This window comes from Manduca sexta, chromosome 28 (assembly GCF_014839805.1).
Source record: "Manduca sexta isolate Smith_Timp_Sample1 chromosome 28, JHU_Msex_v1.0, whole genome shotgun sequence".
Lineage (NCBI taxonomy): Eukaryota > Metazoa > Arthropoda > Insecta > Lepidoptera > Sphingidae > Manduca > Manduca sexta.
This window is the reverse complement of record NC_051142.1, coordinates 8,283,854-8,302,865: the sequence shown is the minus strand read 5'-3', so window position 1 is coordinate 8,302,865 and position 19,012 is coordinate 8,283,854. Positions and strand designations below refer to the sequence as shown.

Below are 19,012 nucleotides of genomic sequence, written 5' to 3'. Positions count from 1 at the left end.
AGATTCATTACAAGTAGTATTAATTGTTACATTATAGCCCACCGGAGGGACTGTCCCCCAGGATCGGGGGGCTCAGCCATCATCCAGCAAGTAAGATAAAAGGACTTACCAGATGGCCAGCAGTGACAAAGAAATTAACAAATAAAGAATAAATTATAATACTTAAACTTAAAATATATCTAAAAATAGTTTATACACCACTGATCACTTTGAATAAGTTATTAAAATTATATTTTAAAATAAGAAATCAAAAAAGCGCGCCTTGCAAGTCGAACGTTTCCCGCCCTTTTTCATTATGTACCTTTTTAAGAACATTTTTAACTTTAATTTTTAAATGTTTTTAATTTTGATGTGTTTTCGGCTGGTTGGAACATGATCCAGTATGAATATTTGCACTATTGTAAAATTAGCTTACGATACAGTTTAATCCATGTAGTTATTAAGTACATTTAATATGTACAAACAAAATATTAAACATACTAAATATTAAAACATACATACATTTAGTATGTATGTATGTTTTAATATTTAGTATGTTTAATATTTTACTTTAGTTATATATGTTCTATTATACTAATTGGTTTATCCATTCTAAAAGAAATAAATCAATAAATTAAGAAATGTATTCCATATTTCATGTTTCCGCAGTGTACGCAACGGAAGCTCTCAAAAGGAATAAATTTTACCCGATTCTGCAACATTTTTCATGAATGCTACGCTCCTATTGTTTATAGCGTGATGTTATATAGCCTATAATCTTCCTCGATAAATAAGCTATCCATTTTGTTAATTACAACTTGTTGTATTTTTAAAAAACCTTTGGTTGCATATACACGTTTAAAATGTGTAGCAACCATATGAACACAAAAATAAAATGAAAATAAAAGCATAAAACACATTTATTGCATGTAAATTAATCAATTTTTATTTTTAATTATGATATGATGTAACTGTAGAATCTGCATACGAGCTCTAAGGAATCCTAGGAGTATTGACAAAATGAGTTAGTAACTTCGTCAATATTGCATTATCGATGTATTTAGGTAAGACCAGGCAGCGAAAGTGCACGACATTTTTTAAATGTAGACGATGCAAAATAATATATAACAACTATTTTTATACAGACTTCAGAATGTAGGTTTATTTATTAATATATTTTCGGTAGATAAGAGGCAAAAATATAAGTAATACAATATCGATATTCGTCTGTTTAGGTTAACACTCGTCCTGGCAGTGTACAGGGTATATAACAAGACTGGGCGAATGCGCGCCGTGCATGGGCACGGCGCGCATTCGATCCTTGATTGATCCGCGATTCTTCGGAGCTCGCGAACGGACTATATATTCCATTCAACGCTAGATTAATTTTATATAAATATATTACAAAAATATTTTATAAAATACCTAGAAACTAACTTGGTGTAAACAAAACAATCCAAATATAATATTATAATATAAAAATTAAAGAAAAGACTCGTATGTCAATAAAAAAGATTACTCAATAAGATAATGTTATGGTCATTGACGGTTATGATATAAAATAGCATGGCATACATTTTAAAAATATCTGTCTTATGCTGATGATTCATAAATATATGTAAAATATATGTAGTAAAATTTCCTCATTGGCATGATTCCTCCTAGCCGAATTTCGACCACGGCGGCCAATCTTAACGGAGGTCAGCCAGGTACGCAGGATATATTATAGTGCACAAGTGTGTCCGCAGTACACAGGTGTACTCTCTGTTCCTTCACTCTCATAGTTCGGTGAGACGGATATCCGACATGACCGGAGAGACATTAGGCGTAGGACCAACGTGTTTACGTGCTTTCCAAGGCACGGGGGTATCATAGCACCAACTTCCTGACTCCGAGCTGTAACTGAGTAATTTTTAAGATGGAAAACCCAGTCACAATTATTTTAGCCCGACCCGGGATTCGAACCCAGGACCTCAGCGCGGTAGTCGTACTTGTACCGTGTACTACTACGCTACCGAGGCAGTCACTCATTGGCATACAGTGGGCATAGCACTGTTACTGCAAGAAATTATCTTAAAAATATGTTAAATGTAGAATGTAAATTGTAAGTTCTACTTTATTATGGCAAATAGTTAAGAAGTGCTGAGAAAAGTTTGTTGATATTGTCTATAATAGCCTGTAAACAATTAGAGAATACTACCATGTGGCATAAGTGTAACTAAACTAACTGGTGGTAGGTCTCTCATATGTGAGAGTCTGTCTGAGTAGGTACCACCACAATGTCTATTTCTGCCACCAAGCACCAGTGTGTAACACTGTTGTGTTCCAGATTGAATGACATTGTAGCCAATGTAACATAATAAGTCTTAACATGTCATCTCAGGATAACAAGCACAGTGAAATACCAAACAATATTTTGTAATTGAAGGTGTTTCTCTTGTTTATGGGCGGTTGTATCGCTTATCATCAGACAAATGGCAAGCTTGTCTCCTTATTCAAAAGAAACAAAAAAACAATTATATAAAAACACCAAAAGCTTAATAGTATTCTCAAATTGTTTGCAAGCTTTTATACCAGCTTTTTTATTTATAATTTGTGGATTTTGATATATTTACTTGTTGAATACATAGTCAGCTCTTACATAGGTTTAATACAGAAACCTATTTCTTTTAATATGAAATAGTTTATGCAAGCATGTTTGTGGATACACAAATTAGTAACTGAATGATAGAAAATAATAAAAATATGTTTCACAAATGTACAATGTTAATTTTTCTAGGTATAAAAATACTTTGGCATCTAAATGCAAACATAAGTCTAAACACAATAAATTATACAAAACTGTCCAAATGAAAGCAAAGGTATGGGCTGTGGCACATGAATTGAACCAGCTTTTGAATTTTTTTATAATAATTTCCAAACATTGTGCATTATTTGTTTGTTTCCCTGGTTATATAAACATACAAATTAGAAATATTTTTCAATAGCAAAAGTGATTTGCACCACTCCCATTGGGACATTGCTTACATTTGAACAGATAAATCAAAACTGATTCTTAATTTATATTTCTTAATGAAATTCAATTTGGACGGATTAGTGCTGCTTACAACATGTTATTACTTCTTAAATCTAAGTACATACCAAAAATGGCAAAACAAATAAAACTTGATACATTGAATGTATACAATGTATCTTTAAGTAACCTTACATCTAATAATGTCATATCTCCTTAACATTCCAATCAATTCACTTAAATATCAGTGTGACCACCAGCATAGCTTATCTTCCTCTCATGCATAGTATATGCTGAAGGCTCACGGCTCTGCATTTCATGTAACCGTTTATATTTTTGTACTCTTGCTTCTACTAAGAATAAGATGCCTGCAGGAAAGAGGGCAATTACTCCTATGACCCCAAGAGCAAAAGCCCAACCAAGGTCATTGTGTTCCCAGTTAGGCATCCAGTCCCGACCATCTCCTCTTGCTCCAAAAATGATTACTGATATCATACCAGCAAAACCTAAAATTGTTTTCTTAATGTAATATGGAAATAAAAATACATAAGATTTATTGTAGTAATCTTGATCTTGATTTCTTTTATATATGAATGCAAATGGCATGAATGGTGAAATCTGTGATTATGAGGAATAACGAAAAATGCTTAAAGTAGTTTTGGAGAAGTATAAAAAAAATAATATGCCTAAGCCAGAATCAAACCCCTTAATTTTGACAAATAATATCCACTGTATTGTTACAGCATTTGATAGTGTCACTAATAAGGTATTTTGGGATGTAATGACACAAAGCAATTTAAAGAAAAGAGCTCATTTTCCTATACAAGATAATGATATTAAGTAATGTCCTTCACCCATAATAACACAAGATGAAGGACTTGCTACCAACTATAAAATAAAGACCTAAGATGGGATGATTGTACCATTGTGACCATTTTGCAACTGTAAGCTTTTGCTTCCATAGTTTTTGTTAGATGATTTTGGCTGGTCCTGTCAGTTGATTCCTATTTGAGGGTCATTTACTTTTTACTTATAATTAATAACAAAAGACATTTAGCTCAGCAATTATAAGCATCCTCGTAGTAATTTCAAGAATTGTCATACATACCTCCAATAACGAGCACAGTCCCCAAAGTGACTAAAAGAGTCAAATAATTTTCGTCATCTTTATCTTTCTTCATATAAATATACGCCAAAAATAGCGATACAAGTACACAGCATAACGCTATTGTAAAGAAGAATTGCGTTGCTATGAAGAATCCGGGTAAAAGTAAGTCATGTATAATGTAATACTCTTCTTCGAATATCCACCAACAACTATTGAATATAGTTTCATACCAATGATGTACGTCTTCAAATTTATGAAAGCACACCTCCCATAAACCTGTAAAAATGTTTAATTTATAATAACACCCACAATCATCCCACCGCAAAATTATTTCATAGGTACTACACCTTTACCTAGTTTAATAAATTTGGGTTCCTTGAGTTTTCCATCGGTTATCAACCAGTATGGGCTAACAAATGAAATTATTATAAATGTAGCAGCAAACGTGAAGAAACCAAGAGCAAAATACCCAGTTTTAGACTTAGTCATTGTTTTTATTTGGAAAACGAAATTAAAACTGATGAAAACAAAACACGCCTATTTTTCGGACTTAGGTAGTCGGTCGTTGGTAGAGTTGCCAACTATAATTCTCCAATTCTTAATAGTATATAACTTACTCTATATAATTCTCAATAATTCAAACCTACTAAATGCGTTATAACTCAAATCGTGTTTTAACAACTTTTTGTTTTTACTCTGTCTTAACATGCAGAATTCTAATTTAGAAAGTTTAATTTCAATAATGTGTAACATGACGAATAAATTATTATTATTAGACCATAAGAGAAAAACATATTATATTATTATGACTCAATATAGCATAACAAGTATAGTTTAGCGCCATCCAAAACTTTATGATTTAATGTTATTGGTCTTTCGTTTCAGTTTTTTAATTTTTTGTAAAATCCAGTTTTGGTCAGAGTAGTCCTGAACTAGTCGTACTGAGTCTGTGATGTGATGGTATTGCGTGCGCGGTGCGACACCGTTCTGAGTTCTGACGTTTTGATTCCGAATTCCGAGTCGGGAATTCTTTCTGCTCAGCATCTGCTCAGTCTGGCTTTTGCGCCCAATGGGCCAATATAGCGATCACTCGAGACTCACTCCATATCACATCATGGGACGGTAAGTATATACAAGATGTTAAGTGGGTGTCCTGGTTGCACGTCTGGCTACTCTTTCGGATAGAAATGCGTGATGTGTGTGTAGTACATTTTAACAAAATTATACTGGCAATATTAAAGTCTAAAGTTATCAATTGAGACTGACACTTCAGGTTTCAGTTCGCAATTTTTATTATTTCAATCTGAAAATAACGAGTATGCCTAAGCCAGTGACTGGAGTCTGCATGCCAGTCACAACAAACTGTAATTGGAGTAAAGAGGTTATGAAAATTTATAACAAATACTTTGTTTAGTGACTTAAATATATATAAATTTCAATGAATTACTTAATTATTTTATGTGTTTATTAAGCACATTTTCATTTGCATTACTTGCATGAACATGCATCATTGTAGATATTTAAGCATTTTACGGCATAAACCAATACAAATAGCAATATGTAAACATTATTCAAGCGAAGAACATTTGCTAAAGAACTTTTCTAAACATGTAAACATTACTGAAAGTGAAGCACGATATTTGAGTTTAAAACAACCTGTGATTAAAAAACTGGACGAAACAAAACTACAATGTTTATTAAGTACTATACAAGATTTGGGATTTTCAAAACAGGTATTGTTGAATCAACCATCTTTATTTGGGATAGTACCTTTCACATTGAGATACCGGTACAGAGTGTTACAAGAATGTGGAATAGCAACAATAACGCCAGAACATTTATGTTCTTATTTGCCTTTAGTGAAACAGAAAACTATTAGTCAGTTGAAAAAAAGTGGAGATATATCAGTTTTCATAAATGTAGAAAATAGACTAGCAAGTTATTTGACTCAGTGGCCTACATCAGTGACTACTTTAATTTCAGAAGATGTAAATAAATTATCACTTTATAATATTCGTCTTAAAATTATTCAAAGGTATTTGGAACTTGAATTGGATCTCACTAAAGAAGAATTTAACAGAGGTGTAGAAACATATCCTACAATAAAACACAGGCCATTGGAAGTTTTAAATGAAGTTTTACAAATCTTATTATCTCAAATTATGATGCCAAAACATAAAATTAAGTCTAATTTATACTTACTGCATTCTGATCCAGAAAACATAAGAGATATAATATTAAAATTAAGGACAATAGGTGGTATTGATGTACGAGAAGTCATAAGAATGCGGCCCAAATTAGCTATGAAGAATTGTTCCACAATGATAGAAATTAAGAATATATTATATGAATATGAAATCAACAATGAAGCACAAAAAAGATGCTTTGATATTTACACATTGGCACCAAGTACAGTGAGAGAAAGACTGGAGAGAGCCAGAAACATGCCAGAGTTCAACACATTTTATAATCATCCAAGGTTTTTGAAAATGATACATTATAATAACACAGTTTTAAAAAGATTAAATAAGTTGTATGATAATAATAAAAAGTGTATGAGCCTTAACATATTATCAGGTAGTTCAGCACACTACGAGGTTTTTGAAAAAGCCCCAGGTGATCGGTTAGGGAAAGGGAAAGACCTTTTATTTTGTGTTTCTCAGTTGTTGTCAACTAAATATAGTATGAATGAAATTCGCAAAGTTTTAAAAAGGCACCCTTTCTGGATAAATATACCATTAGTACAAGTAAAGTTTGTGTGTCATAATTTATTGAAGGAGTATAGTAATGAAGATATCTATGAAAATTGCCCGATACTGCTTTATCCATGGAATAAAATAAGGGACACACTTTTAATTCTCAATGGAGAAAGTACCCCAAAAAAATTCCCAATTTCAATAGAATATTGCAACTTGAATCAGTTGAAAAAGTCTCAGAAATTAAGTTTAGCTCTATACATTCTTGAGAAAAATCACTATTTTACTGGTAATGGAGTATGGACTGAAGAGAAAAGTAAGACTTCAAATAATTTATTTGATGGAGTACAAAAGGAAGGGAATTATGCTAGTAATGTTTAAGAACAAAGTAAGTAATTAAAGTTTATACTGTTACAAAAAATGTTTTTTTATTTTTTAAAACAGGGAAGAGGAGTGGGTATTTTGCTCGCCCTATCATGGCTATTAAAGCAGTAAACACATACCCCTTTATTTATAGACATTATTTATCTAAGTGTTATCGTTGCTGTGATAACAAGTCCGTTTCTCAGTGCTGACGGCATGGCAGCCTTCACAGTGCGTAAACATAGGGCCGTTGTGATTGGGCTAATATTGAGATACAACTTGAATCTGGTTGGCTTTTAGATAAACAAAGTTGAACAGCAAGCTGTCAGATAAACAAAGCTGAGAAACTTTTATGTTTTTATTAAACAGATAGGTTGTCCGAGCTCAATACTGGCAAGACGAAAGCAAGGTAATTGCCCGACAATACCACTGTCGCGGCTAGTCGGCTTACTGTCTTTTTGTATTTTTATAAAAAAAAAATGCCCTCCTGTGTTTTTAGACGATGTACAAATTATACTCTAAGTGTGAATGAAAAAAAAAACGTTTCATTTCATACGTTAGTAATAAGTATACACCAGGTATACACTACTTAACTTTTTTTTAACTAAGTAATAAATGCATTTTATTCGACTGTCATGGCGACGGGACTCTATAGTATAGATTAGTGTATTATTTATTATTATGGTCGGGACAGTCGACACTCGGGTCCACTCGGGCTCACTCGGACCCACTCGGGCCGTATCAAAGCGAACTGCTAGGGCTGTACACTGTACAGCTATGTGACTATAGTAAATACTGCGCTGTTTTCTGAGGTTATTATGTGCAATTTTGTTAGTCTATGACGCGTCTATTTATAAAATCATTGGATGCCCCTAACCTATTAGTATCCGAAATTCCAAAACAAATCAAAATAACGGTCAAAGCTTTTCGTTTCACGCTTACTGCTTTCGTACGTATTTGCGAAATTTTAACTTTGGGAACACTGCCTTTAATGTTTTAGAGTCTAACGCAGCCGTATTCATACACAGACAAACATCACACCTTTTTCCCCGAAGAGGTATGCAGTGGTGCTCTTAAGACGCCAACTTTACTCTAAGTATGTTCCGTCCCACGATGTGATGGAAGCGACACTGTCGCCATGTCGTGCCCGAATTCCAGAGTCAAAGCTCATAATGAGCTGACAAACTTAAATATTAATTTACTTGACCTGGGATTCGAACCTGGGTCCTCCGAGTAGTGCTCGCACCACCGACACGATACAACTCTAGTTTATTTATCTATGTAATACAACTACTGAACTAGGTAAGCCACCATGGCAGTCAATACGGACGGTTGGTAATGATACCTCGGGCTCCTTATAAGTTTGTGCTCGGGCCACACCTGTAAATAAACTCATTTATATATGCAATCAGCTAGTATCCAAAAGTCTTCCTTTTATAAATATTTAAATAAAGTTAACAAAATGTATTTAATTTAATTAAAAGAGTAAGAATTATTTGAATGATTTTATTGTTATAGATTCTAGAAAGAGTTGAAGAGATCTTGGCAAAAGATTCTTTAGTTTTAGTAAAATTATTGAAGCCAGATGAGCCATTTCCAAAAACCTCGCGATCCGCAGATTTAGTATAGTCGATCTAATATTAGTATTTTTATATAACAATGTTCTTTGTATTAAATCTCAACGAAGACTGGTCTTTACTTTTACTACTCTTTGGGACGTTAGATTGGGTGAATATTTATTTGCCTATGCTTGCAACATGAAAAGTATTATAAATAGACTATGACAATCTTCTATATTCACTATGGCAATGTGCAGTAAATAAGGATGTATCCAAGATCATAGTCTCAATCATTGATTTCATCGAATCATTGATTTATTCATCATTATTAATATTGAAAAATATTTATTGTACAACCAATTGTTGTTACTATCATATTATTTTTACTTACTGCTTTGGTGTAGTAGCAATGTAAACGGTCTTTGGTTTTAGACAATACGTAAAGGACGCGGCTTGTATGATTTTTGTCATTGTCAAAGGTATAATAAGATCAAATGTAGAAGCATACGTTTATATATTAATTTTCATGAAAATGATAAGCGTCAAAGATTTATTTATATGTGCGCTCATATCGGCACAATACGATTTGTCTTTATGTATTGTACTTTCAATGTAGTAGTTATAATACAAGTGGTAGATTTATGAGTTAATAGACACATGGTGCATCCTTTATAAATGTTTTAATACACTTACATACTTGTTAATAAAATAATAAAAAAAATGCAAATAACATTTCATTATTTATAGTAACTGGTATGCTATATTTATTTTTATATGTATTGTGAAATTATTTATATGCCTCAATAAATTAGGAATCCCAATTTTTTGCTATTCATTTGTAATGTTAAAAACTCTATTTCGAATGTTTATTCTTAAAAAAAAATCATGCTTTTTTCGATACACAGTCCAAGTACAATGTTTTACCCGGAAGTTACTTGGCTATTATCTTATTTTTAATGTTCCATAAGTTTAATAACAGTTGCTCATTACCCTAAATTCAATAACTTGAGCAATCTCTATAATCGAATGAATCCTTTTACGTACATCATAATGATCATCACTACAACAGTTGATAAGAATGTCATTTTGGAATTCCTCTGAAATCTTTACTCAGTGGTAAAATGGCGACTATACTTCCTCGTACGCTTGGTCTTGCCGAATCAATTATTATTAAAAATGGAAATAAGGTAAATAAGGAGCTTATATTTTTCCAAATCATTCAAAGAAAATATTTAAAATTTGCCATTATATACCCATATTGTCATACACAAACACGACCACTCAAATTATCGCTATTCGATTTTGATGCAATGTCAACGTCGATGTTATTCATGCAAATACTTAAAATCTTAGAAAGTGTTATTTAATTTGTTTTTATAAATATACAATATTTCATTAACAGTAATTCACCTTGGTTACATTTTATTTTTAAATTGACCTTGTCAGTTTCAATTCCAATGTACCCTTACGTCACAGACATTGACTTTTGTTAGGTGGTATGTACTGAAGCAAATTTTCATTTATTAAATAAATATTACGTAAACTTTCTGTTCCGTATGATGAATATGCGTCATCCGATCTTTCTAAACGATTGATATCGTGTAGATTACAAAACATCATATTTTTTATTGATTTGTTTGTATCTCTATCGTGTTGTATCTATGTGTAGCATTAAACATCACTCTTTAAATATTGTTTTTTAGTCTTTGCACTTTAATATAGGTCCATACGGAGTAGAAAAATATTAACTAGATATGATTAATATTTAAGGAATTTATTTTAAATAAAAATACTAATTTCATTTTTTTGTCATTCAATAAAAAAATATTTTAATATAACTATTTTTATAGTATGATAATAGAAGATTCCCCCAGGGTTATACACTTTTTAAAGCTATGAGTACATCAAATACTTACAATCCATTATAGGCATGATTAGGAGCAGAATATAATATATAAATCTATTTGATATGTATAAATAATGCTAACATTTAATGTAAATAAACTAAATGTAGACATGTGTTATTATAATTTGTGTATTTTAATGGCTAGTATATTGGAACCAGCATTGTGATAAACATATTTCAAGTATAATATTTTTTATCAGTTGTTGGCAGCAGCTACAAGCACCAACCTTCCTAGCAAACAACAAGTACGCCATCTAAATGTGCATGAGTATGTGAGCTACACACTCCTCAGGGATCACGGCATCCCTGTGCCAAAATTCAATGTTGCCAAGACCAAGGATGAGGCAGTTAAGTTCGCACAAGAACTTAAAACAAAGGACATTGTATTAAAAGCACAGGTATGCTTAAATTAATTTTCTCTTAAAACATCTGTGTTATGTAACCATTGAATTGGGGCCTCTGTTAGACATGTAGACTGCCAATCATATAAATGGGTCACAATGTTACTCAATTGAATTGTCCTTAGGAAATGTATGTAATTTGCTAGTACAATATAGTTATTGATCAAGTGGCATTATTATTAACGCACATGGTTCTGCCATTCAGTATGAAATTTGACAATTTTATATAATTAAGATCCACCTGTATAACATGAAGTTTTCATTATTTTACATTTTGAGTATGTAAATAATAATGACAAGGTTTAAATTAAAGGCTGGTGATGTTTTTGACAGTTATGTAAGCAATTCTTAACCACCTCTTAATGCTAAAACAGGTTTATAGGTAAGACTGAATGTCACCTAATGTTAAGTTAATACAGAGAGGATTGAAAGATGATAAAATTATCACATAAAGTAGCTTTAGTCATGACCAGTTTGTTATATAATACATGGTATAAAACCCAAATATGAAAAAAGACACTGCTCTTGAATTTCAACCAATCAAGTGATTGATTATGTATTTTTTTAGTTAATTAATTTCCTAGATTCTTTGAATATAAGAATTTTCCCATAATTGGATATGCATCTTGCATGATGGTGGATTTACACCATCATGCAAGATGCATATCCAAAGAACAAAAATAACGTAAATTTAATAGAATTTCAATAAACACTTCCATTTGCTATGGTTACAAGTTGCCGAAAGCTGAGCTGAGAATGCATAGTGCAAAAACTGCCTTTAGTTGGTAATCAACACAAGTGGTTAATTATTGCTACATATTCTATACAGAACTTGCAGAACCAAATCATTATAGTAGTTTTGTAAGCATTTGCCATGGAACTGATGAACACAGACTAATTTCCATTCTAGATAATTTGCAAAGATTAATATAATTCAAAATTTATGAAAAGTAGTTTGAAATGTGGTGGTGGCAATTAGTGATGGGTCACAACTGGCCTTTATAGGATGAGGTTTAGAATAACAAAATATGTAATGTTTTCCACATAGGTACTTGCTGGAGGCCGCGGTAAAGGCTCCTTCAAGAATGGCTTGAAAGGTGGTGTCAGGATGGTCGACACGTAAGTATTGATAATTTTATAGGAATTAGGTTTTTTTTTATCAAGTTCCTCTTAATTTTTCTTCACTTAATAAACAGCGATAGCCTAGTTGGGACTACTGAGACGAATGTCCGCAGATTCAAAACCCAATGGCATGTACCTCTGACTTTTTATATAGTTAGATTCTTTGTGAATTATCATGAGGAAACTTGCATATCTGAGAAGTTCTCTATATTTAAAAATTTTGAAGGTATGTGTAGTCTGCCAATCTGCACTAGGCTAATGTGGTGGACTAAGGCCTTATACCTTTCAGTAGTAGTGGAGGCTTGAGCCCACAGTGGGATAGTATATAATATAGGACTGATATTATAATCAGTTAGTATAAGTAAGTTGATATTCTGTTTTAATTTTTCATTGTTGCTTCTCATCCCTCACAGCAACACACTCATCTAAGTATTCATCTGGTACGGCGACGGTCCATTACTTACGGTATTCCCTTTACTGACCCAACGGGACGCATGCACCTTTATAAAAAATATGCACTTCTCGAGTACATCAAATTTTAATTTCGCTTGAAGCACGTCTTAGGCGTGTATTAAATAGGCCTTCTGAATAGGCCCTAAATTATATACTAAACGGGATATGTGCGAGCAGGCCTGACGCCGCCGGCGACATCGCAGGCAAGATGTTGAAGCAGTTCCTGGTGACGAAGCAGACGGGCGCCGCGGGCCGCATCTGCAACATGGTGATGGTCACCGAGCGCAAGTTCCCGCGCCGCGAGTTCTATATCGCCATCATGATGGAGCGCAGTTTTAACGTAAGTATATACTTTACCGAACGTTTTCAATATATAATCAAGTCGGTACTTATCGTCTTTGGCCTAGTGGCTAGATATTAAGTGCGCGTCGTTCTGGATTCACGAGTAAAATAAATAGTGAACTTTGTATGAATATTTCAATGTGCAAACAGAACAATATCAAAGTAAAAAACGATTGTAATAATATCTACCACAATTTCATTAAATTGAACTTTCGTATGAATGCGTCATACAAGATTGTTACCAAGTTTCGTAGTTTCTGAGGAACTTCCATGAAATAATTGAGTAGTCTTCAAAAGTCTGATATGGGCCACGGAATGACGTACCAATCTATCTACTTTTAACTGTCAAACCAAATGAAGCACTATGTTCACTATCTGTAACCACGAAAAAACAATCCGGTATTTTATTTTGTAATTAATCGTTATATTAAATGTTTTAGGGTCCAGTTATAATCGCATCTTCTCAAGGTGGTGTCAACATTGAAGATGTAGCCGCGGAGAGCCCAGAAGCTATTACTTACGAACCCATCGACATCAAAACAGGAATAACAAACGAACAAGTGTGTCGTGTCATAGACAAGGTAAACTACTAAATACACAAAAAAAAATACAAAGTATTTCTATGGAAGAAAATATATTGTTTTTATTTCGTTTATTACAGATTGGTCTGAAAGAGGTAGCAAACGATGCTGCAGACATGATTACGAAAATGTACGACCTGTTTCTAAAGAAGGATGCATTACTGATTGAAGTGAACCCTTACGCGGAAGATGCGCTCACCGGCAAATGTAATGATAATAATCTACTATAACAGTCTGCTGAGTTCTGAATTATGTTAATCGCTTTGTTGCTCTTGAAAAGCGTTGATCTCTTAAAGCATTGAGTTTTTGAATTCTTATCTGCATACCCGGCAATCAAGTATCGCTATTTCGATTTGAAATAAGCGACCGACTCGCTAGAAATTAGAAATTCTGCTTGAGAATTCTAGCCATCGGCGGTTGCTGTGTATAATAACGTGATTCTTCAATTTCCACAATATCGTATCATATTTTGACAAAAAAATATGTTTATCTGAAAATTTCAATAGATAATCTTGTCTCTGAAAAAAAAGATAAATCATGCAATAGACACATGTTATCAATAAATTAATTTTATTGCATTCATGCCAGACATTATTTGCGTTGTGTCATCTAAACATGCGTCATCTCTTTACGTGTGCGCATCCTTGTTGCAGTCTTTTGTTTGGACGCTAAGTTCCGTTTCGACGATAACGCTGAGTTCAGACAGAAAGAATTATTCGCGTACAGGGACACGACCCAAGAGGATCCCAAGGAAATCGAAGCCGCCAAGTTCAATTTGAACTACATTGCACTTGATGGTACATATTTCATTTATTAATTTAATGAAACGTGATTTTTGAATAGATACACCGATGTTGGTTTTGCGTGTTAGGAAACATTGGGTGCATGGTGAACGGGGCCGGTCTGGCAATGGCGACCATGGACATCATCAAGCTGTACGGTGGTGATCCAGCCAACTTCCTTGACGTCGGCGGTGGCGCTACAGCACAAGCTGTATCTGTAAGTATGCCGTACGAACAAGAATAACCTAAGCGCCCGTTACGTATACGTTATTTGGCGGAGAACGTAAAGTGAACGTGAAATAGATCCTAAATGATACAATAAAAATATTATTCTGATTTAATGACTGGTCTGTCAAATGCGCAGATCATTGTCGTCTTACACATACTCGAAAATGTACTAAATTACAAGGTTATTTCACTTATTCGAAACATGTATGTATATTTATATAAAATGTGAGTTTAGTGTTTGTAGGTAGAGACGTATTTATAAATAGAAAGATAAGCGACATTTTGAACACTGGCACTTAATCTGCGGTTTGGAACAATGATATTTACTCAATATTTTAAGTAAAACATCTAATAACTATCATCTATATTACAGGAAGCATTTAAAATCATTCTGTCCGACCCAAAAGTGTCTGCCATCCTAGTAAACATCTTCGGCGGTATAATGCGATGTGACGTCATCGCGGAAGGTATCATCAACGCCGCAAAGAATCTTAACATTCAGATCCCCGTGATTGTGCGTCTCCAGGTAATTACGAAGCTGAACATTAACATTTATTAATAACAAAGAATATTTATGAGCCACACGGGTTCCATGATCACTTAGCTACATATAAAAAAGTTTAGTTTCAAACTCAGTATAGATGCAGTAAACTGCATAACAATATATTATGTAACCTGCAATGAGTATGCAGACTGGAGTACAACAAATTCACCATACTCCTGTCTGACCAGATCCTCAATATTAGGAGTTAATACTATACATTCAATAATGGTACGACTGCAATGCTGTGGTGTCGCGTTCGATATCCGAATCGAGCAGTGATATTGTGTTTTTCTACTCGGTAGCAACCTGCAGTATATGGTATTTGTACTCGATATGGTGATAGGCTCGCCCCTACCACATTATGGAACGTGTATTACGCACGGCAAAAAAATGTGTGCAACAGTTGCGCCTCTGGCTGCGTAAAATAAAAGGTGTGCGTGTGTATGAATGTGTCTATTACTTTTTGGGTTATCTTCTTCACTACTATGCATTAATATTCAAATCCTAAACTACGTTCTGCTAATGTGTGTGTTGATAGCAATTTGGAGCCACATAAACACATGAATGCCGTGTTGCAGGGCACAAAAGTGACGGAAGCCAGGAAGCTGGTGGCGGAGTCGGGGCTGCGCATCGTGCCGCGCGACGATCTCGACGAGGCGGCGCAGCTCGTGGTGCAGCTCTGCGAGATCGTGGCGCTCGCCAGGAAAGCCGGCGTCGAGGTCGCCTTCGACATCCCTCAATCCACCACTCATTAGACTTGCAGTATTCTACACATCTCACGCTATATGTCGTTCTATATAATCGTGCTATTTATCGATCATTACCTAGACTAGAAGAGTATTCGCCTTTGTCGAATTTATTATTGTGTTGTTTCAATCGTATTCTCATCTACTATGCCTTTAATATACACATTGAGCTTCATTCAAGACAGAAGTTTGTACAAATATGTATTATACTGTAAGACATAGATTTAGTTCATTTTAATGTGTTAGATGGAAACACACCGTGAGTTTGTAATATGCGAGTTACCAACTGTTTATAGAATAGTACAGGTTGTGTACATGATTTATTTAACTATCCATTTTTAAATTAATTCACTACTTATTTATTGAATTCGTATAATTTAGAATAAGCGTTAGCTGTTTATAGTTAAATAAACACCAGTATAGAGTTAATATGCTGCATTCCATGAGATACTTTATTGTAATGATGCAGCTTTAAATCAAAACTATTTTGCTATACTTAAAGTAATTAAAACTTATATTTGTCAGTTGAAGCTGTAAGCTTTATATTCATGTATGTATTATTAATTGTATTATTGAGGAGCGGTCTAAGGTCGTATCCGTAAGACGTGTATCGATGCAATAATCAAGGTAATTTGTACATTATGTACTATACGTATATGTTCCTTTGTATATAGCATACTTAAGTTCAGCTATCTACTGGACTTGAATATTATTTTCTCGAAAGTTTTAAAGTACAATATTGTGAAATGTTTGTGTAACTTGACTAATTATTATTAGTGCGTTATTTATTGGCTTCGTAAAATGATCATCTAATAAAAATATTTTAGATCTGTATCGTAGTTTTGTTTTATAATCACTTTAGTCCATTGTGCGATGTAGCTAATTTTTATTTCGATTTGAGACTATTCTGTTCTTATTTAGCCTATTTAGAATATTAAGTCTAAATATATCTATTATGAAATAAATTATAATTTTTAGAGCGGCGATAGCCTAGTTGGGTGTGGAACGGACTGCAAGACGAATGTCCGCAGGTTCAAATCCCAAGGGCACACACCTCTGACTTTTCTAAAAATCATGTGTGTATTCTTTGTGAATTTATCGTTCGCTTTAACGGTGAAGGAAAACATCGTGAGGAAACCTGCACATCTGAGAAGTTCTCTATAGGAATTTCGAAAGTGTGTGAAGTCTATCAATCCGCACTAGGCCAGCGTGGTGGACTAAGGCCTAAACACTCTCAGTAGTAGAGGAGGCCCGTGCTCAGCAGTGGGCAAGTATATAATACAGGGCTGATATTATTATTATATAACTTTTAATTGACGCGTAAAAATATACGTTTCGAATTGAGAACCTTCGTTTATTTCGTCGGTTAAAAACTATGTATTATTATTTTTTATTAAGGGTTCGAAACTTGAAGGCGTCTACTATTTCAGCAGATTAGTTGCGTTATGGCGTGGTCCGACAATTGAGACCTTGGAATTGTTTTTAACCATATTATGTAATGTCTGGCATTGAAAAACAGCTGTTGGGACAAATAAAAATATTTCGTATATTTAAAAACATGAACAATTCGCCAGGTCGCTATTCAATACGGCGGTGGCGGCGGCGGCGGCGGCGGTCGCAAGTGCACGTGCCCGGCTGCAAAAAAGAAAAGCAAATGTTGATCCGATGCACAAAGTGATTACGTTCCACTTCACGCTGCTCCTAACTTCTTTCCATTTTAATAATCTCATATTTTGTTTCTTTTATTATTTTTTTATATTAAATTGACTGGCAGTGTTTAAACTTTTTTTCAGTAAATTATTGTAATCTTTTTTGCTTCTGACGAGACATGATTACTTAAACGCTGAAAAAAAAAAATTGGCAATCCTACTTAAAACATAGTATAATCCCACAAACTTATTTGGCCCGGTGGGAAAGTCGCCGTTATCAAATAGAATACAAATACTACGTAAGAAGAGACCCGTCTCTGCTTCCATATATAAAAATAAATGTAAGAAACGTCAAAACAAGTCAAAATTAGCATAGGCAACATAACGACAATAACGAGCATCATAAAGTGCTACCAACATAAGATTAAAAATGAAATAGTGATGTGCAGTTAGTAGGAATATCGAAATCGATAATAATCTGCATATCCAGAATATCCAACAGAATGATAATAAAATATATTTTATTGTCGTCGGGATACCGCCTATGACAATACTGCTGTCATTGGCGGTTTCACGACGGTCAATCTAGTATAAGGTAAAATAAAGAAGTGAGTACAATTATCATTTTTATTCAGTCAAACGTAACATCTTCAGCTGTGTTCCTTTTTTCTTAAAATCGAAAATCGTTATTTTTAATATGCTTTCCACAAACGAATTTTCATTGATGAAGTTTTTCAATAGGAAAATAAGCTAGATCCTCATTTCCTGCCATTTTTACCCATTTTTTACGCCTGAAAGTAAAAATACCGACAATTGAAATATTCTGTTTCCAACACTATTTCCCTGATTCAAAACTTTCAACTAATTTATTAGAGAAAAAACTAAGATTTATGAATTAAAATCGAAAGTAAAGATCTGTTAAATAAAGAAATTCCAACTTACCGAAGTTCATCTAGAGGAAATCTAACCATTAAATAAGGTTTTATGCCATCTTTACGCTTCGATCTCAAACCACATATTTCACATTTCCTATAGGCTAATCTTATAAATAAAATGTCCTGCATAAAACTAAATCCAAATAAACACTTTCAAACACCTATTTGCAGTTCTACACATGGTAAATAAACACTTTTTCGCCTAAAAAATATGGTACCGCCGGTAACATTTGATCGAAACAGAGCGCAAAGAGAATGATTTGAATGACTTGTGGAGAGAGTAACACTAAGAAAGTGAGCGAGACAAATATAGTCGCCATTAAAATTTAGCCCCGTTTCATACATTTGTTTTTTACTATGAAGTTGCGACCTCAGAACAAGAACAAGCATAGAAGGAATCTAAATTACCCTCATATACTTATCCTATTTTTTCAAATAGGCCAAAACCGTTGAAAAGAACAAGACAAATATTATGTTGCTAAGGTCGGCTTGCGTACACTTTAAAATAATCAAATGGTTACCTTTGGTCATCTTTATGATGCCGAATTAAAAAGCAAATAAAATGTCAAATGTTCCAACTTGCCAAGCTCAAAACAATGTCACAA

The 19,012-nt window shown here is 33.7% G+C and overlaps 3 protein-coding genes across 3 annotated transcripts; 2 read left to right on the top strand and 1 right to left on the bottom strand.

The window, feature by feature from the left end:
- Positions 1-1,937: 1,937 nt before the first annotated feature.
- On the bottom strand, positions 1,938-4,693 carry LOC115448993. The gene is made up of 3 exons (XM_030176640.2): positions 4,454-4,693; positions 4,101-4,376; positions 1,938-3,498 (listed from the first exon to the last, which is right to left on the bottom strand). The coding sequence occupies exons 1-3, from the start codon at positions 4,587-4,589 to the stop codon at positions 3,230-3,232; spliced, it is 681 nt and encodes a 226-aa protein (XP_030032500.1). The 5' UTR covers positions 4,590-4,693; the 3' UTR covers positions 1,938-3,229.
- Positions 4,694-5,333: 640 nt separating this feature from the next.
- LOC119191006 (transcription termination factor 5, mitochondrial-like) lies at positions 5,334-7,217 on the top strand. Its single transcript, XM_037444724.1, has one exon. It carries the CDS (start codon positions 5,597-5,599, stop codon positions 7,175-7,177), a length of 1,581 nt encoding a protein of 526 aa, XP_037300621.1. The 5' UTR covers positions 5,334-5,596; the 3' UTR covers positions 7,178-7,217.
- Positions 7,218-9,723: 2,506 nt separating this feature from the next.
- On the top strand, positions 9,724-16,655 carry LOC115448996 (succinate--CoA ligase [ADP-forming] subunit beta, mitochondrial). The gene is made up of 10 exons (XM_037444289.1): positions 9,724-9,905; positions 10,825-11,022; positions 12,074-12,144; positions 12,778-12,940; positions 13,383-13,523; positions 13,604-13,730; positions 14,177-14,320; positions 14,395-14,522; positions 14,907-15,059; positions 15,656-16,655. The coding sequence occupies exons 1-10, from the start codon at positions 9,840-9,842 to the stop codon at positions 15,830-15,832; spliced, it is 1,368 nt and encodes a 455-aa protein (XP_037300186.1). The 5' UTR covers positions 9,724-9,839; the 3' UTR covers positions 15,833-16,655.
- The last annotated feature ends 2,357 nt before the right edge of the window (positions 16,656-19,012 follow it).